The sequence below is a fragment of the Triturus cristatus genome, chromosome 6, assembly GCF_964204655.1.
Source record: "Triturus cristatus chromosome 6, aTriCri1.1, whole genome shotgun sequence".
NCBI classification, from domain to species: Eukaryota; Metazoa; Chordata; class Amphibia; order Caudata; family Salamandridae; genus Triturus; species Triturus cristatus.
The window spans coordinates 512737664-512761197 of NC_140589.1; the positions used below are offsets into that span (position 1 = coordinate 512737664).

Here is a 23534-nt window from a genome sequence, read left to right on the forward strand (position 1 = left end):
CGCCACGGTGGGCGCGAGGCAGGAAGTATACAGGAACCTAAAGGCAACTGAAGATAGAATGACGGTTTTGGAGCAGGAGGCAGTGCATGCCCCCAGTAAGCGAACTGACTTACAGGAGTCACGCATTACACATGCGGAACTGCTGGAAACACTCCGGCTGATTGACTACCGCTCCTACACTCAAATAAAGCACTCTGCTGTGGATAAATCGGGTACCCTATTAGCCAAATTAATCAGGAATGACCCACCCATTACTGTCATTAGCCATATCAACCTGCCTGGAGGGGCCACAGTATGTACTCAGTATGCTATAAATGAGGCCTTCTGTGTATATTATGAAGTGTTGTACAGCACGCCACTACCACTGTACGATGTACATATTGGCGATTTTCTTGCGGACTTACGGTCCCCATAGATTCCGAAAATGTACTGCACATGCTCTCGGGGCCCATCACTAGCAGAGAAATCAAAGCCGCTATATCGGGGCTTTAACATAATAAAGCGCCTGGCATGGATGGCTTACCAGTGGAATTCTTTGAAACTTACTCGGATATACTAGTGCCCCAGCTGGAAGCAGTGTACAATCAATCTCTTGAGTTAGGGCATCTACCCCACACCACGGGCCAAGCGCTGGTAGTATCACTATCTGAGCCAGGGAGGAACCTGGCTGACATGTCCGGTTACCGCCCCTTGTCCTTATTATCCACAGAATATAAGGTATTAAATAAAGTCCTAGTTAACCCGATCCAACCATATTTAAACAGATTAATCCACATCGATCAATGTGACTTTATACAGGCGAAAAGCACATCACTAAACCTACAGAGGCTGCACCACATAATGTCCTAAGATTTAACCCCCTACCAGCGATCTGCGTGCATCGCATTGGATATGCTACAGGAATTTGACACATTATATTGGGACTTCATGTTTAAGGCTATCGCACGCTTTGGCCTGCCATCCGATTACATTAAGTGGGTACGTCTCTTGTACGAGGCCCCGACGGCCAGGGTCAGGTCCGGGAAGCATATCTCACGAGAATATCGTATCTATAGAGGAACACAACAGGGCTGCCCCTTGTCCCCTATATTATTTGTGTTAGCACTGGCACCGCTAGAATTGAGGCTGGGGTCGGAGGCGCCCCAGTGCGGCATCACAATCGGCACATCTGTACATCTGGTGTCGGCATACGCAGATAATTTAATTCTTTATGTGTCAGATCTCTTGGGAGGCTTAGACACCATGCTGAGAATATTTGCTGACTTCAGGAGGATCTCTGGCTTAGCAATTAACAAATCCTAATCAAACGCTTTCTTTTGTCATGAACAGCCCCACCCAACCACTGTTCCCTTTGGGAGACTGACCTTGCAAACGGCCGCACACACTTTCAAATATCTAGGCATTAATGTCTATTGCTCTCACGAGGACATGCTAGAGGGTAATCTAGGCAAAGCTATAGAGGTATAAGGTCCCAGGTTTTTTTTAGACCACACTGCCTCTATCGGTCATGGGCAGAATAGCTATATCTAAAATGGTGGTGCTCCCGCGTTTACTATATTATTTTGCGAACTTACCGCTGGTGGTGCCCCCATATTTTTTTAACACTTTGGATACTATCCTGCTGGACCTTATATGGGGGACAGAACATCACAGAATAAGCCTTAAGAAATTACAGATTGATACGCGAAGGGATGACCTGCGTGCACCAGACTTTTAAGCCTATTACTACTCCTGCCAACTGCAATGGCTGTCCTACTGGACGGCAGGACGTAATCTGCAAGAGATTGGATATACCACGAAACACCTCGAACAAGGGCTTTTACACTCTCTACTACTGCCACATCGTAAACCCCCCCAGCCTTGCCTCCGCTGTTGAAGTCGGCACTAGACTGCTGGAAGAAGGCCTTGAAATATACCTCTAAGTGCCGGCCATACGCAGCTAACATTTCACTAGTGGTTATTCCACTTCCGAGCGGCAGACTAACGACACAGGCACTCGGTCCATGGATGGAAGCAGGGGTGGACACGATCAGCTCATTGTTCGGGGGTGAGACACTCATGGATCATGATAATTTCATACAGGAAACCGGGGCTCCCACTACCTTGTATGTTACACATGCTGCACTACTACACTATGTCAAAAAGCAATGGTCCCATGACCGGATGGAACCGCAGATGCATGAACTGGTTAAAGCACTTTATCTTATGGGCCGTGGCAGCCATCTTAATAAATGGTTATATTTGAGTATCCGCACACATGTGAAGCTCCCACTTGAGGCGCTCCGAGCGCATTGGGCGACGGATATAGGTAGAGAATTCACGGATAAAGAATGGGCAGGAATCTTAGATTACCATAGGAAAATCCCACGTAATGCAAAGTTTAAATTTATACAATGCATGCTTATACAGCGAGCATACCTAACACCACACAAGCTGTAGAAAATATATCCATCCACCATACATCGTTGCCCTAGATGTCAAATGATACAGACACTGGAGACGGTTACCCATCTTGATATAGGGGAGTCGGGTTAGTGTGTTTACTTGGTCACCGTAAACTCCGACCAGTGCAGAAGGTTTAGTTACGCTTTATGGACCTGGCGTTGTTGTTGGCCAAAAGATCCATCACCATGCGTTGGAAATCGACTAAGGTTCCTTCATTACACACGTGGCACAACGAAATGGTAAGATGGGCAGGGGCGTAAAGTGCATCCCTGCGCCGGGAGGAAGCCAGGGCACTCCGGAAAAACCCAATATCGTTGGAGTGGGATGTCATATTGGAGGCCTTCAAGGGTAGTGACCCAGAGAGTGTATCCGATGTTCCACAATCACAATGAGTACATGCAAACCGCACTTAACTAGGAAAATAGCACAATAAGGGGGGGAATCTCTTCATGCGGAATGGATAAACCCCACTCAGGTTGCAGGAAGAGACGTGCACATGACTCAAATATTCTTGCACTCAGGGCCCAGGGGGAGTAGGGGTAGTATATAGGGGGCGGGGGAGGGGAGTTCATTGGGTTGCAATAGCAGTGCTATCATTTATGTCATGGAGATGTTTGAACGCAACAATGTGTATAACGTGCAGTCTTTATACCAGAATACGCGGTTGACATGACACCGTATCATAGAGAGTGACGTAATAAGCAGATACTCATTGTGTAACACATGTATAACAATGAAGAAATTATTTTGTGCACTACTAAATAAAAAGCCCAATAAAGTTTGTTAAAAAAAATAAAAGATGACATAGGGCATTAAAATGTATCCCAGGTGTACAGAAAGTGCCTCGTCACTATTGTGTCCTCCTGCATACATTGTATGATACTTAATTATCATTCTCGATTCTAGGCGTCTTAACTCTTGTACTCTATCTCCACCTCTTTCTCTTATTGGAATGCTATCTAGTACGCAGAATGACAACAAATTACTATTTTGGTTTTGCTGAGTTTTTAAATGTCTCGCAATCGGATATTGCTTATTATTGTGTTTTATCGCCCTCAGATGCTCTAGGATTCTTTTTTGGCTTTATGTATAGTTCTACCAATGTAGTACTTATCGCAGGGGCATCTGTGGGCATATACCACAAACTCTGTGTTGCATGAGATATGTTTCGATATTTTGAAGGGTCTACACTCGGTGGATAGTTTCACCTCTTTACAGTTGGTGCTGTACTTACAAGCTTTACATCTGCCACAAGTAAAGAAACCCTGGATTATACTAAGTCTTCTGTCTGTACTGGTCAATGCCTTACATATTGTATCTTTTAAAGACTTAGGTTTTCTATACGTTATTTGAGGATAGTCCTCTATGTTTTTTTCTAAGTCTACATCTGTTTTTAAAACATTCCAAACCTTTTCGAGAGGCTTTCTTACCTCTCTAGCCTGTTTGTTGTAGGTTGTGATGAGCCTTATGCTTGTCACAGGTTCATTTTAATCCTTTTCGTTTACTTTCAATAGATTAGTTCTATCTCTTTTACCAACTTCTAAACAGGCATTTGTGATACATTTCTGAGTATATCGTCTAGCTTGGAAACGTTCAATCATTCTTATTTTCTCTTCCTCATAGCCTTTCCTCATGCTGCAGTTATGACTCTCTCTAAGTAGCTCACCCAGAGGAATACTCCTGATTAGATTCTCAGGTTGGCAACTATGGGCGCGGAGTAGGCTATTCCCTGCTGTCTCTTTTCTAAAGAGAAAAGAATCAAGTTTGTTATCCTTCACTTGTATTTTCAAATCAAGAAATTCAATGCATTCTCTGTTCAGTTAGATTCAATGTATTTTCATTTAGAATTTTCACAAAGTCATTTGCACCATCAATGCTTCCCTCCCAGACACATAAAATGTCATCTATATATCGAGTCCAAACTCTCAAAAGATATTTAAATGGGTCCAAGTATCTGACCACCTGCTCCTCCCAGCAGCTCAGGTAAAGAACTACAAAGCTGGGGGCACAGCATGTGCCCATCACCGGCCCAAGTGTCTGCCTCTAAATTTGACCATCAAACGTGAAACAATTCTGTGTCAAACATATATACATCATATCTGCCAACATCTCAGTATGAAACAGGAAAGATAACGACCTTATTCTCAAAACTTGCCAGCAGGACTTTATGCCTAACTCATGAGGGAAACTGGTGTAGAGACTGTTAACGTCTGAACACATCAGCAAACAATCTGTGTTCCAGTCCACATCCTTAATCTTGAAAATGTCACCTGTGTCCTTCACAAATGACGGAACGTTCTGCACCAAGGGTTGGAGATAATGATCGACATACCTAGAGGTATTCTCAAGACAACTACCTCGAGAGGATACTATTGGTCTCCCTGGAGGGTTTGTTTTGTCTTTATGTAATTTAGGGAGTAAGTAAAGGGCCAGTAATTTAGGGCATTTATAATTTAAAAATTCATATTCCTCAGAGTCCAACAGACCTCTATCCTTCCATTCCCCCAATTGATCTTGGTAACTTTTATTTACCATGTCAAACATGGATTTTGTACTTCTCTCATATATGGTGGCACAATTAACCTGATTCCTACCCTCATTTAGGTACATCTCTTTGGATAATACCATGTTATTTCCGCCTTTATCAGACTTTTTTACTACTATACTCTCATTGTTTTTAGGAGCTAAATGGCTTGAACATGTGCATTAGATAAATTATTATTGCCATATTTTTTTCTTTTGGATAGTTTCTTTAATTCTTTTACAACCCCTTCTTCAAATACATCGATCACCTTGCTAGCAATTTGTGGTAAAAATATAGATTTTGGTTTAAAACCATTCTTGTGGTTCTAATTTAATCTAATATTATCATTGATGAGGTTTATATATAGATCTTGTATAGAATCTGGGTCTCCCTCAAGCTCATTAAGAGTGTGCAGTACTTGTATATCCCCAATTTGAGTAGTACTAGCAACTTCACTTACATTATTTTCAAGTTCCATTAATTTTGTGTCAAACTATTTCTTTAATCTCAACTTTCTTGTGAACTGGAACAAATCTATCCATCCTTGCATATAATCAAACTCAGCAGAGGGGCAAAAAGAAAGTCCAAATGATAAGACTTCAGTCTCAATGTCACTTAGTTTACGTCCAGATAAGTTAATTACAGTCTTTAAATCCATTATTTTTGTTGTCTTTTCTGCCCCCTTGTCCTGCTTCCCACGGGGCTCTTTGTTAATGATGCCACCAGATATGAGAGAGGTACGAAAGCCTAGTATGATATGGCGAATAAATGTTACCAAGATCAATTGGGGGAATGGAAGGAAGGAGGTCTGTTGGACTCTGAGGAATATTAATTTTTAAATTATAAATGCCCTAAATTACCGGCCCTTTACTTACTCCCTAAATTACATAAAGACAAAACAAACCCTCCAGGGAGACCAATAGTATCCTCTCGAGGTAGTTGTCTTGAGAATACCTCTAGGTATGTCGATCATTATCTCCAACCCTTGGTGCAGAACGTTCCGTCATTTGTGAAGGACACAGGCGACATTTTAAGATTAAGGATGTGGACTGGAACACAGATTGTTTGCTGATGTGTTCAGACGTTAACAGTCTCTACACCAGTTTCCCTCATGAGTTAGGCATAAAGTCCTGCCGGCAAGTTTTGAGAATAAGGTCGTTATCTTTCCTGTTTCATACTGAGATGTTGGCAGATATGATGTATATATGTTTGACACAGAATTGTTTCACGTTTGATGGTCAAATTTAGAGGCAGACACTTGGGCCGGTGATGGGCACATGCTGTGCCCCCAGCTTTGTAGTTCTTTACCTGAGCTGCTGGGAGGAGCAGGTGGTCAGATACTTGGACCCATTTAAATATCTTTTGAGAGTTTGTACTCGATATATAGATGAAATTTTATGTGTCTGGGAGGGAAGCATTGATGGTGCAAATGACTTTGTGAAAATTCTAAATGAAAATACATTGAATCTAACTGAACAGAGAATGCATTGAATTTCTTGATTTGAAAATACAAGTGAAGGATAACAAACTTGATTCTTTTCTCTTTAGAAAAGAGACAGCAGGGAATAGCCTACTCCGCGCCCATAGTTGCCAACCTGAGAATCTAATCAGGAGTATTCCTCTGGGTGATCTACTTAGAAAGAGTCATAACTGCAGCACGAGGAAAGGCTATGAGGAAGAGAAAATAAGAATGATTGAATGCTTCCGAGCTGGAGAATATACTCAGAAATGTGTCACAAATGCCTGTTTAGAAGTTGATAAATGAGATAGAAGTGATCTATTGAAAGTAACTGAAAAGGATGAAAATGAACCAGCGACAAGCATTAGGTTCATCAAAACCTACAACAAACAGGCTAGAGAGGTAAGAAAGTCTCTCGAAAAGATTTGGAATGTTTTAAAAACAGATGTAGACTCACAAATAACGTACAGAGAAGCTAAGTCTTTAATAGATACAATATGTAAGGCATTGACCACTACAGACAAAAGACTGAGTACACTACAGGGTTTCTTTACATGTGGCAGGTGTAAAGCTTGTAAGTACAGTACCAACTGTTAAGAGGTGAAACTATCCACTGAGTGTAGACCCTTCAAAATAACGAAACATGGGAGACATTTCAAAACCCAGCACAACCAAAATAGTAATTTGTTATCATTCTGCGTACTAGATAGCATTACAATAAGAGAAAGAGGTGGAGATAGAGTACAAGAGTTAAGACGCCTAGAATCGAGAATGATTATTAAGTATCATACAATGTATCCAGGAGGACACAATAGTGATAAAGCGCTTTCTCTACACCTGGGATACATTTGTAATGCCCTATGTCATCTTAATACTGTTAATTGCTGAACTGTATGAAATCACATGTTTTTAACAAATGTTTTTAATCTTCACTGTGTCTTTTGGTACTCAACTGTTGTTGTGCATGTAAACTGATAAAGCACTGTATATATCACATTTCACCTCTCATTTTGTGTTTTTACAGATTTTGGATTTGTCATAAAAGCAAGTGGAAGGCAAAAATGAGCAAAAATATCTGCCCAAGTTCAGTGGAAATGTTTTTCCAGATAAAGCTGACTGAAAAATGTTTTAGTTGCTCCAGTTAGATGAGTCCCATATGTGAGGGAACAACTTTGTAGCCAGTTGTAAATACCCACTGGAGTTGTAGTATGGTGCTATGAGTTTACTAAGCCCACTGGGGCAGGAACTGATCAGGTGTGAATAGTGCTGCGTGTTCACCTGTAAATAGGTGAACCAATGCCCGGGGTGTGCGGAGAATACATCAGTTTTTGTTTATATGGTGGAATGCCGAGTTCGTTAATTTGGATAAAGCCCACTTGGCTTTATTTAATTACTCATTTTGGGATTTCTAATAGTCACCCACTGGAGTTTGACCAAGCAAGAACGCTGGAGTGTGAATACAAGCCCAAGGAGGCAGTAATAATAACACACAGAGAGAGGTGTCTTGCTAACTAGTGAGTTCCCAATAAAGTTTTTTGTTCAAGACAAAAAAGTTTCACTGCAGTAAATGGACTACAAGTAGTCTGAATTGGGCAGTAGAAATAGTACTATACGGGCTATTTTGTCTTTGACCCGCAGTATATCGCACTTTCAATACACCTTATAAAATTATTATTTACTAATGTATTAACTGAGACAACTATTTTTGATGTATTACGGCAGACTATTATGGGTAAATACGTCTGTTCCACTGTTACGATTGTTACATTTATTTGAAGTCTGTTTTCACTGTTGGCACAGAGGTGTATCACATGATTAATTTAAAACACTCTGCATGCATTCATATTACTCGTGATCAAGGAACGGATGCTCCAAAACGCATAGAGTGACGTTGCATTAAAGATTCATGCATAAGGTTTTTGTATGGCCACGGTTTGTTGTTTTCAGTGATTTTGGAAGACAACGTTTTGTTGGATACGTAGGGGCTCGTGACCCCGCCACGGCCCGCCATTGCAAGCGGCTTGGGTTTCTGCGTGACAATACTGTTGGATGTTTGTATATATATATATTCACTGAAAAAACCATAGGTTTCACACATGTTATAGTTAGCGGAAATTTTACTGATAAAAAACCAATGAAATTCCCCCGTTATAGTTAGTGCAGGCAACTATAACTCACGCGACCGCAATCCTCTGCTGATGCTAATACTGTATTTAGACACTTATTTGCCCATGTCTTCTTCCATAAATTTTTAGCTATACATATATTACAAATATTTTTTTTTCATAAAGACACATATGTCATCAGCAGAAGATTGCGGTCGCGTGAGTTATAGTTGCCTGCACTAACTATAACGGGGGAATTTCATTGGTTTTTTATCAGTAAAATTTCCGCTAACTATAACATGTGTGAAACCTATGGTTTTTTCAGTGAATTTGCAAGGTTTTTTAAATGCTAATTCCTAACTATAACGTGTGTGAAACCTATGGTTTTTTCAGTGAATTTGTACGGTTTTTTAAATGCTAAGTTACTTTACGCCATTCGTGGCGTGCGCGCCCACTTAACGCAGTTCGTTCCGTGCGCGCGCGGTGCGCTTTGCGCACCGCGCGCCCACTTTACGCAGTTAGTGCCGTGCACACACGGTGGGCACGCGGTGCGCTACGCGCACCGCGTGCCCACGTTACGCTAGATGGGCCATGTACGCACGATGCGCTTCGCGCACCGTGCGCACATGGAGGACATATGATGCACTTCGTTTTGAAAGGTAATATTTTAATTTTTCACACCTGTTATAAGCCATGCACAAATGGTGCCCTTCAGGCACCATTTGCACACGGGGTGGGGAGAGTGTGGATAATTTTTTTTTTTTAAATATTTTTTTACCGTACGCGTACGTTAAGCGTAATTGGCGAAATTAGCGAAAAAAAAAAAATTCCGTTTTTGGCTTTGGGGGATCTTTGGGGACTCCCTCAACATGGCTAGGTGCTTTGGAGCTGTCCAAACAGCCCCTTTACATGTTTTTGTGCTTTGTATTTTAATCCACACTCTCAGTGCGAGAGAGAAAATGGCGGCCGCCGCTTCCTGGTTTCGGCCGATTCGAATGTTTACTAAGATCTAAGAGCCAATCAGAATCGCGCTCGCGCACGCCACCGTACGCGTACGGTAAGCGCACCGTAAGCGCACCGTAAGCTGGCTCAGATATATATATTGATTTAAAGGCTATTTTCTCAGAATCTACTGAACAGATTTACACCAAACCTACAAAAGGCACTTCCTTGACCTGAGGACTACTTCTCTGCCAAATTTCAAGTAATTCTGTTCAGCCGTTCGGGCTGTAGCTGTGTCTAAAGGTCCTATGGAAAAATGCATGGGAAAAACGTGTTTTGGGACCCCCCTTTTATCTCAGCCCCCGCTTGACGAATCCCCCCGAGACTTTCAGGGTAGGAGCGTAGCGTAGCGCCCCACCTATTTTGAAAAATTCGCGAGGATTCGTCGACCGGCGCAAAAGTTATTCAAAATAGAATGTTGCAGATTTCCTATGGAAACGTGGTCCTAACTATAACTACCTACTGGCAACCGCCAGTAGGTAATATATATATAAATTCACTTAAAAAACCATAGGTTTCACACATGTTATAGTTAGGTGGATATTTCACTCGTAAAAAACCAATGAAATTCCCCCGTTATAGTTAGTTCAGATAACTATAACTCGCGCGCCCGCAATGCACTGCTGATGACGTCACATATTACATCACTCATGACATGGTCAGTGACATCACTCATGACATCATCATTGTGATAGAGTGGTGGTTGCGCGAGTTATAGTTATCTGAACTAACTATAACAGTGGAATTTCATTGGTTTTTTACGAGTGAAATATCCACCTAACTATAACATGTGTGAAACCTATGGTTTTTTAAGTGAATTTGCAAGGTTTTTTAAATGCTAATTCCTAACTATAACGTGTGTGAAACCTATGGTTTTTTCAGTGAATTTGTACGGTTTTTTAAATGCTAACTTATGTATGTATTATTATTTTTTTTATATATTTATTTTTTATGGTTTTTCACCGTGCGCGCACGGTGCGCGCACCCCCGCGATTTAAAAAAAAAGAAATTTAAATGTTTTTTTTTCTGCCTTCGGGGTCCTTCGGGGTCCTTCAGGGACCCCCTGACAAAGGCTAGGGGGTCAGGAACTCTCTACCCTTCCCCCTTTTCATGTTCGCCACCTTCCTTTTCCACTCTCGCACTGAAAACAAACAAAATGGCGACTGACACTTCCTGATTTCGACTGATTCGAACGTTGACTGACATGTAACAACCAATCAGAATTACACTTGCGCACGTTAGGGTGCGCGCACGGTGCGCGGCTATAGATATGTATGTGCTTTTAACTGCAATTTTCTCAGGAACTACTGAACAGATTGACTCCATATATGCAAAAGGCACACCCCTGACCTGAGGACTACCTCTCTGCCAAATTTTAAGTAATTCTGTTCAGCCGTTCGGGCTGTACCTTCGACTAAAGGTCCTATGGGAAAATGCATTGGGAAAACGCGTTTTGGGACCCCCCTTTTTTCTCGGCCCCCGCTCGACGAATCTCCCGAGACTTTCAGGGTAGGAGCTGAGTGGAGCGCCCCATTAGTTTTGAAAATTTCGCGAAGATTCGTCAACCGGCGCCAAACTTATTCAAAATAGAATTTTGAGATTTCCTATGGAAACACGGTCCTAACTATAACTATCTACTGGCGACCGCCAGTAGATAATACATACATTCATATAAAAAAATGTAATTTATACTTTTATGCTTACACGTACATACTCACTTTTGCAGGTATATCCTTATATAAAGGCAAAATCCATATTGATACAGACATGCATAAGCAAACTATACCAATTACATATCCAGATACACACATAGCACATAACTAAACATACATTCCAATATACATTTGTTTTTTTAAATATAGTCACAGACGTATTTATACATGTGTGTGTTCACATATACATTGCAGAAGGTATTGTTTTACATTTTTTTTATTTTTATAATTTACTCTTTTAGTTTCTTGGTTATACTATTGCTGTGTATTGTTATGTTTTGGGTATTGTAATCATGTAGGAAAGAGTCAGCCCTTTGCCAATCTTCTTAAGCTGAGATGGTTCTCAGTGGCTCTTATTTGTGGGAGAAACAAATTCCATTGTTTAGATGTTCTACTCATATGTTTTAATTTTTTCTCTGTTGGGACAGGATGCCAGTCTAAAGTGTAGGTTGGTTTAGTGGGTATACTTTGTGATTTTCTTCCGGATGAGAAGTAGTCTTTTTCAATGTGTTATCCATGTATTGCCTTGTGGGTGCTCTAAAGCAGCTTGATGTACGATCTTCTGGCAGCTGGTAACCTGTGGAGGACCCTTAAGGAAGGGGATATATAGGCTTGTGGTTTACATGTAATAGTAGTCTGGCAGCAGAGTTCTGAATTCTCTGTATTTTTCTCACGGTTGATAAAGGTGAGACTATTAATTAACATAATCTAGTTTTGATAGGACAAAAGAGTTGTTGCCTGTACCTTGTCAGGTAATCCTAGGCATGGGAAGATGCACTGCAGTGATATCATGGTTTGAGAGCTTGATCTGGATAGCTTATCCAATTTAGTATTCATGCACAAATTGGAGTCCGTATTAATTCTAACGTTCCTTAATTCCATGGATATTTTATGTAGTGGTCCTAGATTGTTAGCCCATTCGCAGAGAGGGTCATATGTTTTCCAGTCACCATAAGCAAGTATTTCAGTTTTGGAGGAGTTCAATTTGAGCTGGATATAATCCTCTGGTCAACACCTAAGATGCAACTGAAGATTCTGGAGTTTCCTATGTCCTTGGGGCTTTCCATTATAAGAGGTACCTAAATGTATTCTGCATAGTTATAACAGGTGAACTCAAAGACATAAATCCGTTCTGGTAAGGATCTAGTTTGGACATTGAAAAGGAGGAGTGAGATAAAAGAGCCTTGAGGGACTCCTACTGTTATGCTGTAGGGCTTCTGTGAGAAAAGAGACGTATGGACAACATTTGCTCTGTGTTGTAGGTAGGATATGATCCAAGCAAGAATGGTACCATCAATGCCAGCTTTCTTGAATTTTAGGATTAGTGTACCATGACCAGCTTGTTGAAGGCATCTGAAAGGTCCAAGAGAAGTAGCACTGCGATCAAATTCCCATCTATGGTGTTTTTAAGGCCTTCCCAGAGGCACATTGGGGCAGAATCAATCCTCTTCTTATATGGAATCCCATTTGGAAGTCGGAAAGTAAGGAGTTTTCTTTAATGAATTATGTAATCGGGTGAGGCTTTCTTAGGAATAAATCATTCGCTATGGGTCTGAAATTGTCGGTGCCTTGAGGGTCCAGGTTTGTTTTCTTTAACAATGGCCACATATATGCCATTTTATGGACAACTCCCATCAGTGTTCTGACTGGGATGGCCATTAAAGTTGTTAGAACAATATTTTGAAGATTTGTGGTGGACAAGGGTCAAAGGGGCAAATGGCTGGCCTGTTCACTTTAACAAGATCCAGAAATTCAGTCGGAAATAGTTCTTTGAAGGAGAGGCTATAATAACCATTCTCTCATGGAGGGGCTTGTATGAATCCAACATGTCTGTTTTTGTTGTGCCAGTTTGTGACAACATTTCTGCAAAATGGAATGGGTTCCTTTGGCACCTTTGGGATTGTGAAATTCTGCCACTATTTTAAAGAAATTTGCATGTGTTTGCCATGTTCGACCTAAGTTGTCAGGGTATGCCCAGACGTGGGTCTCTTGATCACTTTGCCACTGGATTCAAGCTAGCCTGGCTGATGAGGGCTGTTAGCCCAAAACCGGTCACAGGATGCGTGTTTCCGGTCCAGGGAAGACATGACTTGGCAGTTTGGGCTGGACTGTTCCCAGGAGGTGCAGGGTCAAGACTGATTTGCATATAGCTATGTCTGAACTGGGGTGGCGAAGTGAGCTAAAGAACGATGATGGATTCAACCCAGATCTGTGACTGGGGGTGAGTGTCTGAAAGGTTTCAGCGCTCCGTCCATCATCTCCTTGTGTTTAAGCTTTTCTGATCATTGACTTGTTCATTCTGTTATGTCTGGTTAGGCTATTTTATCTTTAGGGTTGTTTGATTTGAGCCAGGAGCATTGAAACAATCTGATTTGTTGGATTTTTTTCTTTAAAAAAATCTATATTCATTCAATTTTTTTTATTTAATGTGTTCATGTTTTGTGGCCTTAATATATCAAAAGCTTCAAGGATTCTTCCATAGAGTTTTTAACTGTGTTTATTGTGTCCAGATCTGTGTTGGAAGTAAGGTGTGTTTCTAGGTCCTCCAAATTCACCTTTTTCCAGGGTTGAAACATAGATACAGGTAAGCTGACTTTAGCTAGGGTGAGTTGTGCTGTTGGAAGTAACAAGATAGTGGTCTGACTGGAGTAACCATTTGGAACGTGACTAAGATTGGGTTGACAGAAATGACATCAAATGTGTCCTGCATTGTGTGTGGGTTTGGGAATGAGCTGTTATAGGTTGAATGTGCTTATGCAGTGAGGATGCATTTTGTAAGAAGGTTAGAAACTGTGTCTAGAAAGGAATCTGGGAATGTTCTGTTGCTAGGTGGTGGTCTGTAATGAAAGAGACAATAATAGGAAAGGACTGATGTTGGGTGGAATCCCACAATAAGGACCTCACAACCTTATAGTGAAACAGCCTCAGCTTTGGAGAGAGTTATTGATTAATTAAATATGATTTCTAATCTGCCTTTGCTTTTGCTTATGCAATTGTATGTAACTATTTGAAAGCCCGGTGGAACAGTTTCATGCAATACTGAAGCCATTTCTTCCCCCAACTATGATTCAGATATTAAAAGTAAGTCAGGCTCTGTTTCTATCAGTAGGTGAAAGATGTGGTGCTTGTTTTTGGACATAGAACAAACAATTATTAGTAGAAAATTTAAAGGAGCTGCTTTGAAGCTGATGCTTTTTCTGTCAGAAAGAAGCATTGTCTTTGGACATTGTAAGAGGTGTGCTGTTGGTGATTGTTTTTGTTTTAGCAGATGTGTGAGAGCATGGGTATGTACTGTCTGGGGTAGTGGCATAGTAGGATAGATGTATTGGATTTGGGCTTAGCGCACAATTTTGTATTGTGTAGAAGGGAATGGGCCCTTGTGTGGATGTAGGTGTAGAAGGGTATGTAGGAGTGTTTTATAGAGGAGGATATTGTCTGGTGAGTGAGGGTAGTTTAGAGCGACCTTGTTTGCTGGGATTGGTAGGTGTTTGTTGAGAGATTTTTTCATATTAGATGTGGTTGTGATTTGAATAGGTAGAAATGCAGTACCTTAAAACTAAGTCCTCAAATGTCCCCCCAGATTTAGAGTCCATCATAGTACAATCATAGCCTTCTCTACAATTGCAACTCTCCATTGTCTAGGTACAGAACTATTAATATGCAGAACGTTATTCCCTTCTGGCATTGTTGAGGCCATGCCCAGCACAGAAAGCTCATTTAGCACGTCTAGTTAACAAAAATAAATCCCATGACAGGCATAATGCAGACAGGCTTGCCTTTGGGTGCCTTTGGCATGCCAGTGGTGCAGATGTGCAGCATCTGCCATTAAATATGTTTTTGTGGGCATATACCTGCCAAGTAGTGCCCGACAAGCTTGAGGGCTAACCTTAAAAGATGGAGCCTATGGTAGGCAAATAGGCAATCACCTCTCACCACACAATCTCCCAGAGGTGGAGGCAGGCTGGAGAACTCTAAAGAGGAAAGACCTGGACATCACCAAAATAAGCCCCCTAATTGTAACCTGAAATTTAAAAATGTATGTTGATCAACTACTGAAAAAAAAGCATATTTTAAAAAGCACAATATAAAGCAGTCCCAAGGCTGAATTAAAACTCTGTATATAACTGCATATTACCTCTGTGCAATGATTACAAGTTTAAGTTTGTCTGAAAAGAACACACAGTGTCTGCCAATAAAAATGCTTTTGTGGTCCTGCACATGCCCAATATCTGACAATCTAGAGCGCTGACCTTTAAAGATGGTACCCACATTAGGCAAATAGACTATCAGATCTCTCTGTATGTTCACCAGGTGGTGAAGACGGACCACAGAGCCCCAAAGAGGTAAGCCCTAGAGATCACCAAAAAAAGCCTCCCTAATAGTAATGTAAGAGGTTAGATAAGATGTTATATTTGATATTCCTAGAAAAACTGATCTTTTCTTGCCTGTTTCTGCTACACAGTCTCAATGGTCTGTCTTTGAATTTAAATGTTTGAGTTCTGAAGACTATATTGGATGGGATGTGGTTTCTAGGTCGAATTTCCTCAGTCCATTGATTAGATTTAAAATCTTGTATTTTTCTTAATGTTTAATTTCACTTTCGTTCTTGAAAGAATGGGTTATTTGTTTGCCTAGAACTATTCCCCATTTCGATGGTTGTGTTTTCTGCAGGATAAACTCAAGCACTTGAATGAAAATGCAAAGCACTTAAACTCTCCTATTTTGTGCTGGTTCGTGTCTTCTTTCATCGAAGTATAAAAAATGTGATCTACTGAAAACATGTTTGTCCATGTTCAATAGTACTCATTGGTGTCTTTAGAAATTGTTTAGGATATTTGTGATATGTCCATGTTAAAAATATGATCTTAGTTTAGGAACATTAATCTAATATCTACATTCACAGTTGTTAGACTAATGTAAGTTGTACTTTTTGTTTGTTTTTTCCTGAAATCTTTCAAATGTGATACTGTGTATTTTGCTCTTATAGGTTTCTCCATAGGAGAAAAAAAACTGATTTTGGGCCGTTGACTCAAAAATCTTTTTTGACTCTAATGTTATAGAGTACTACCAAGTCATTATAGAAAGGCACACGCAGCCCCAAGAACATCCTATCAGCAAAGCTTTAGGGGAAAATACTACACTCGCTCAAGGTCAAGTGAGCCTTCTAGTGTCAAACACGTGTGCTCAGTACATCACCTAGCTACAGGAGTGTCGACGCCACCATCTCCACTTCCAAGAAGGTGCTATTACTTGTACAGCACTGTGTTCATGTACTGCCTTCCAGGTGTCTGTGTTGTGTTGTACCTCCTCGAGTGTACAGTGCAGTCAAGCTTGCTGTCACTGTGGTGTGATGTTTTTCTTCATAGTAATCACACCCACATCATATCTACCTTATCCCTTCTTCAACTGGCAGCATCTCATACAGAAAGATTCATTGAAAGCATTTTTCATTCTCCGCATTTATTTCAGTGTGTCCTTCCATTGTTTGTGTTTTCTATTTGATTGATAACTGTTTGAATATTGTGTTTATAAAATGCTTTTTATAAGCAACACTGTGAAAAATATATTCATGAGCTGGATTATTGTCTTAGTCACAGTTATAAACAGTATTTTTAATTCATAATTCCTAAAGTGTTAATATATATACCTATGTATTTGTACTTTTCTTAACAGGTAAATCTTACTTGATTCCTTAGTATAAACCACATCATTTTATGATATTCCAATTGTACTCACACTCTAAAGTACATCAGATAGTGTTAAAGAGACTTTTACTCTGCATGTGTAGGTGTTTCTTGTGGCATCCTAGCGCATGATCTGCTCAGTAGTTACAAGTCACCAAGTCATGGAAAAAATTCTCACTGATCAAGAATCCAAAGAATAAGTCATGGGAATTGACTTTGAGGCATGCAAGCAACATGTTTCCTTGTTTATTTAGCTTAGTTAGGGAATATGAGTTGATTGGTCGTTGGGTTTGAAATATTTTAGTAAGTGAAAAAAGAGCTCTTGTACACACGTAGGAGAAATTTCATGTACTTATGAGAAATTAACGCTTAAGAGGTTTGTGGAAACTGTTGAGCTTTCCGTTGTTGGTATTCTATATTCCTACTGCCAGAAATAATATAAAATACATGATTTACAATATTTTCATATAAGAATATAAAGTTCTTTGGCGGACACATCCCTGTTTTACATACTGTTCCATATAGCACCATAAGCATTCCATAAATGATATATATCTGGTGAACGAGTTAAAATATCCACTGCTAGAAAATGACAAACGAGTTCAAAAATGATTATGGGGCAATGTGCATTTTACCTACTGGTTGCAAAATACTGTTTGCAACTTGACACTAGTATTTTTGCGGTCAGTAAAGAATTTTAGGAACTGACCAATATCTTAAAAGTTTAGTTGTTAAAATTACGAATTCTTGTTGGTCATAATCTGACCTGCCTCATGAATTTTAATAAGGAAGGCCACAAATTGTAAATCGCTATGATTGTTAGCCATCTAAGCGGTGGAAGCCTATTGGGGTCAGTAGGCCACCACGTTTTTTGATTTCTTTTAAATAATGCAAACTCTTTTAAATGCAGCTGTTTTTTCTTGAAAAAAACAGGAATGCTTTAAAAAAAAGTTAACATTTTGATTCTGACTTGGACCTTTGCCTACTCTCAACAAACGTTTTCTTTACATTCACAAAGGGTTAGGACTAGTTCCCGTCTGCGAATGCTTACCACGTCCTTTAAGGTGTCAGTGAAATGCCAAGGTTTTGTGACCACAATTGTAGTCACATACATAGATACACCACCTACTGATGTAGTATTTAGAAGAGGTGCCTACAAACTGCTTTGGAATCCCATTTAAGGAGTTGAAAAACTTTTCTGCTTCCTAAAATTTAATTAGTACATAGAAAATAGAATTTTAAGATCACATAGACACACTGATATATATGCATGCGGTTTGTCAAAGTTTAAGGCCATACTCCATAATTAAGAATAAATTAATATATCTGCAAAAAGAACTAAGATAAATTGATAAACAAATACATTGTATTTTGAAGCCAATATTAAGTGGAATCTAGAGGAGGTAAGAATGATCATATATTGATAAAAAATGTCAAAATGTGACCGAGGTGATTTCTTTTGTGTACAATCGGGATTAATTATTCTCCAGTCTCCATCTTATGTTCACACAGATAATACAAAGGCGATTTTTGCTCTATAACTAATACCACTCTGTTTAAATGTATTTCAAGAGCATGCAGGAGTTAATCAAATCAAGTTGTAAGAACACAGCATTCCGAAGCTAAGCAAATGCCCTCTCTTATCGATAATCAGATAATCAACCAACTTCTCGCTGCGATTTCCCCATAGGCGAAATTAGAGCAAAATCTTGCTTTCAAGTCAGGGTTTTAAATATTATGTTAAAACGGAAGAAGAAATATAACAAAAGAAGTAGCATGGAACAAAGAACTGATATCATGAAAGTTACCACTGAAACAGCTTAAATAAAGGGTTTATATTGCACTGTTTTCAGCATTTGGGGCAGGTGATATACATTGCAATACGTAGTTGCAGTGAATTAACAGGTGCAGTGAAAGGGACAGTGCCAAATTGAAATTGTTCTGTAATTTCAGTTCATTACTTGTACATAATTAAATATAACATTTGCTTTCAAAAGTTAAAGTATGTTCTTTCTTCCCCACAAGTAAGGCATATATCTGCTTATGCCTTTCAGTGTAATGCTTCTTAATGTCAAAATCGTATTTGAATCAAAATTCATGAAAATCACACCTGCCAATTGTATTTATAATTATACTGACTTCACTGCTCTTGTAATGCATGCAAAGATATGTGCAATTCTTTTCATCAAGCCATAATGAAATGCTCATGAGCATATATATTTATAGAGAAAAAAACATTCACACACTGTATTGGATATTCTTTCATCTGCAGAATACACCAACAGGGAAATACATTGCAGTCATCTTCGGGAAATTCTTCCTACAGCAATCGTAGAGGAAGACAACTTCCACAGGTTCCGGTGCGGAGCAATAGCATAGAACAAGGTACCACATAATGATCACATACATGTGAAAACTATGTGTTTCACTAAATATTACATTCTGGTGATTTATGTTATTTCATAATTTTTGATTTGTGAATATTCCTTCTGTCATTGCACGACATAGCCTAATGTATTTGGCATTTGTTTTTGAATGCTTTGTTTCATTGCTAAGTGTAATGGTTACCTTTTGATATTGAAAAGATGGAACTTCCATGTCCCTGATGCGATGTCTGTGGTGTTGTTTTGTATGTGAATGCTCAGTGCTTACCTTGTTTTTTGCTTACTTAATTGTTGCCTGTTTCTTCACCGTGACCACGATGTTATATGAAAGTTAGAAGTACTTTGCCTCAAATAATGAAATCATCAGAGGATGTGGGAACAAATACACTAAAATATTAATCACTGTTTTCACATATTTTCTGTTTTGCTAGATTGTAGATTGTATACACTTATTGAATTTTGTTTTTACTAGGCCCAAGGGAAATCTAAATTATTCTGGCGTAATTCACGTAATTTAGAGAGTTTCCTGTTACACTTGTTAAGGGAAATTCCTGAAATTCAGCCATTATGCCATGTCACTTAATTAGGCTGCTGTTGTTGGTAAATTGATAGCGCGTGAACAAGGCAAACAACCAGAAAACGAGTGGCTGTTTGTGCCAGTTGTGGTTTTCACACTTGTTTTAGTGTGAGATGCATCCTTGCATCAAAAAGTGTTGCCAGGATGCATTGCACTGTAAAATGCAACACTGAGTTAGCATTTTCACAAATATTCATTTCACATAATAAAGTGTACTTTTGCATATTTTTCCAAAATGCTGCATAATTACCCAAAAACAAATGACAAAATTTTCGCACACCCCTAATTTTGCCCACTTTTTCAAAATGAGTATTAAAAATGGCACACATGCTAGGTACTATAAGACTTTGTTCTAAATTTAGTTTTTTCTGAAGTTACTACACTTAAGAGTCATTTGTAAAATGGTAGTTATATAAGTTGGCATTGTGTAAAGATGGTATTATATCAATGTTAAAATTTTTGGCCCGATTACGAGGTTGGCGGTAGGGGAGCACGCCACCATGCAGGCAGCCCGCTCCTGCACTGCCACACTTCGTCAGATTACAAGTTTCCTCGTGTCTGGCGAGCAGTTTTTGGCATACTTGCGTCTATGCCTCTGAAAATGGGCACTGCAATGGGAATGCCAAAACACTGCTATAAAGTCCATGCAGTGCAGGAACTGGAATGCATGCACACAGGGGGTAAATGTTGTCCCTCTGGATGCATCCCCATGCAAATGGACAACACGTCCCTCTTGGCAATCTTTTTTTCAGGACTGCCAGCCTTTTCATGGAGGAAAGACCTCCATAACACTGCTGGCCGCTCTGAAACTCGTAATACGTTTAGCTATGCTGCAGTGGCACCACCAACATATAATGGGGCAATCAAACCGCTGGTGCGGTGGTGGCTGGACCCCCATGGCCCTGCCACCATGAGTCTGGCGGTCTGTGGACTGCCAAACTCATAATCAGGCCTTAAGTCTCTAATTCTTGAGCTTGTGCTACTGCAAGGGTCCTATTTTGAAGCTATGTTGTTGTGTCTCAGCTGTGCTGTGGAGCCGTGTCACTCATTGTAGGTTCTGGGAAGGTCAGATTCATGGCACATTTTCAGGATATATTTGATAGATAAATGCACCTACACTGAATCTAAACACCATGTATAGTCAAGGCCAGTGGTTCTGAACCTTTTGACGTCATTGGACCCCCACTTATTCATTACAGGAATCTGGGGATCCCCTTTGTATAAACATTGGAATCTGTGGACCCCTACTGAAGCAAGACTGGAAGCTGGGGACCACAGCCTAAGTAATTTAGATGATTTACAACCATAAAACAATAAACAAATACTGAAACATTTTACTATATTCATAAACAAATATTTAAAATAAAAGACAATTTTTATGGGCAAGTTAGAGCTTTTCTAAATTCAATTAAGAAAAACCATTGTCCATACTATATTCTGTTTTATGCGTTTGCACAGTGCCACAAGTCAATCTGAGGATACCAACTTAATTAGCCCCTGAGAACGCTTTCAAATTTTCAATGATTAATTTTGCGTCTATATTTCTATGCACTTTATGAATCTGCTCATATTGTTTTGTATGTTAAACAGTCACGGGCCCCCTGAGTAAGCTTAACTGACTCCCAGGGGTTCCCGGGCCACAGTTTAAGAACGGCTGTGCTACACTTACGTTGGATAAGCCAAACACAGTCAATATATCATAAAGTCTCGCAAATATGGTGTCTGTGAAAATGAATGTGCTTTGATTTACCACTATAGATATATATTTATTCTTTTAGTAGTTGCATATTAAAAAAATAATGCTAAATTTATGAAAGGGCAGTCATTATTCTAAAGCATTTTTATACTTCTGGCTAAATAAAAACAGAACATCTATAAACATACCAGTAAATGTGGTAACCTTGACTATAAGTGGAAAAATCCTTTAGGGAATCAAAGTACCTATTTTACTGTGGCATGGATGATGAAAATGATTGCTACCATATATGTGAACATTATGTCTCTGAATTTAATAGACGTGGTTGCATTTTGCTGTAGAAACTCATTTCAGTGAGAGTGCCAAAAGAACAATAGACAGGGGTATCCAACAAAATAGTACTAATTCACATAATCATATATTATACTTAATTCCGTGTGAAATTGTGGTCTTCCAAAAACAAAGCTGGACACACTGCATTATAAATATATTTCCAGCAGGCCTGTTCCTCCCTCTGTTCTCACTGTGCTTTTCCTATGAAATGTATTAATTTACATTTATTTTACTTATATGTTGTGCCAAAATCAAATTATCAGAGTACATGCTTACTCATGGGTAGTAACTACACTTTCATTTTTGGTTTCACGTTAGGTGCTAGTGTTCTGATGTGTCTGTCAGTTTGAAGGAGAAAATCTTTGAGTTGTTGTTCATGTAGCATTCCTGATGGAACTTTTTGGAAAAGCAGTCAATCATTATCTTTAAGCAAATTAATTACTTTCAAAAGCACCGATCCATCCAGATTGTTTATATGTTGTAAGTTAACATGGATGCATGTTTGTGATTGGGCCAGTGTTACAGTAGACCTTTTGACTTCGAATCTTTGATAATGTTGTATTAAGTTAAAGACGTATGTATTTCTCTATCTTCAAAACATATGTGATTTGTTCAGCTATATTGAGGATGCATGTTGCGGACCTTCTGTGAGACCTATCTTTTAGAGAATTACAAACATTAGGTAAGATATCTTACAAGAATCTGGAGCTGGTATTAAAGATCAGGATAATTCTATGTAAATCAAAGCAACATCAATAACATATGCCTTGTGGTTGCTGTGTACTAGAAGGCATACTCACACTGTAGCACTGATACTTAAAATGTTGAATCTAAAACTACATTCACCTTTAATATATGGACCCTTGCTGATAGTTTGATCTGTTGAATTTCAAGGCAACTATTTTGTATTACCTAAATATACTTCACACTACCAACTAAGACTGGAATGTGCTGCAAATAGTGGCTGCTAACATTAAATACTGCTGTTGCGGTAGGTAACCCCAGAAGGATTACTTAAAGCCTGGACCTTGGTCTTTTATTTTTTCTACTTTGCATTTATGGTTAAACTAGCTTTATTAAACCATATGTAGCCTTAGGGTAAATGGCTCATGAGCTGCAAAGTGTCATTGATGTCTCTAACAACAATTATTGATTGAAAACATTAAAATCATTTATTTCCTTAAAGACAAGGATTGAAATAGGTCTAGGTGTATTGGTTACGGAGACGGCAAATACAATTTACAGAAATATTTATGTACTCCACTTGTGTTAATAGTAAGACATACTTTTCTTTGGTTGAGAATTGTATTGCTTTTTGACTTGGATAATAGCTATTGAAAGTTTTAAACACAGTCAGCTGTGGCTTCTGCCCTCTTTGTGGCTCTTTTCTGGAAACGTTGCTATGTTCACGCTTTGGTGAAGAAAAATCTTTGTTTAGGAGGAGGTGTATTGAACCACATTTCCTTAAGCTTGAAATCTATTTGTATTTAAGGCAGTGTCAATAAGCGTCTGTGGTGATCATTTGCAAATAATAGGAACTGTGACAAAATAGTGAAATTCAGAAGCAAAGTTGAAATCTGAAACTCTTGCAAGACAAGACATAAAATTACACA

General features: G+C 39.3%; 1 protein-coding gene across 5 annotated transcripts in view; it reads left to right on the plus strand.

Moving 5' to 3' along the window:
* RIMS1 (regulating synaptic membrane exocytosis 1) overlaps positions 1-23534 on the plus strand; it is a 1904179-nt gene that overhangs the window by 1365858 nt on the left and 514787 nt on the right. For 3 of the 5 annotated variants that reach the window (XM_085610937.1, XM_085610936.1, XM_085610938.1), the window contains one exon: positions 19204-19316. In XM_085610937.1, the coding sequence (XP_085467063.1) occupies positions 19204-19316 (113 nt within the window). Of the gene's footprint in view, positions 1-16307; positions 16488-19203; positions 19317-23534 lie in introns of all 5 variants that reach the window. The other 2 variants (XM_085610935.1, XM_085610934.1) reach the window with 1 other exon arrangement.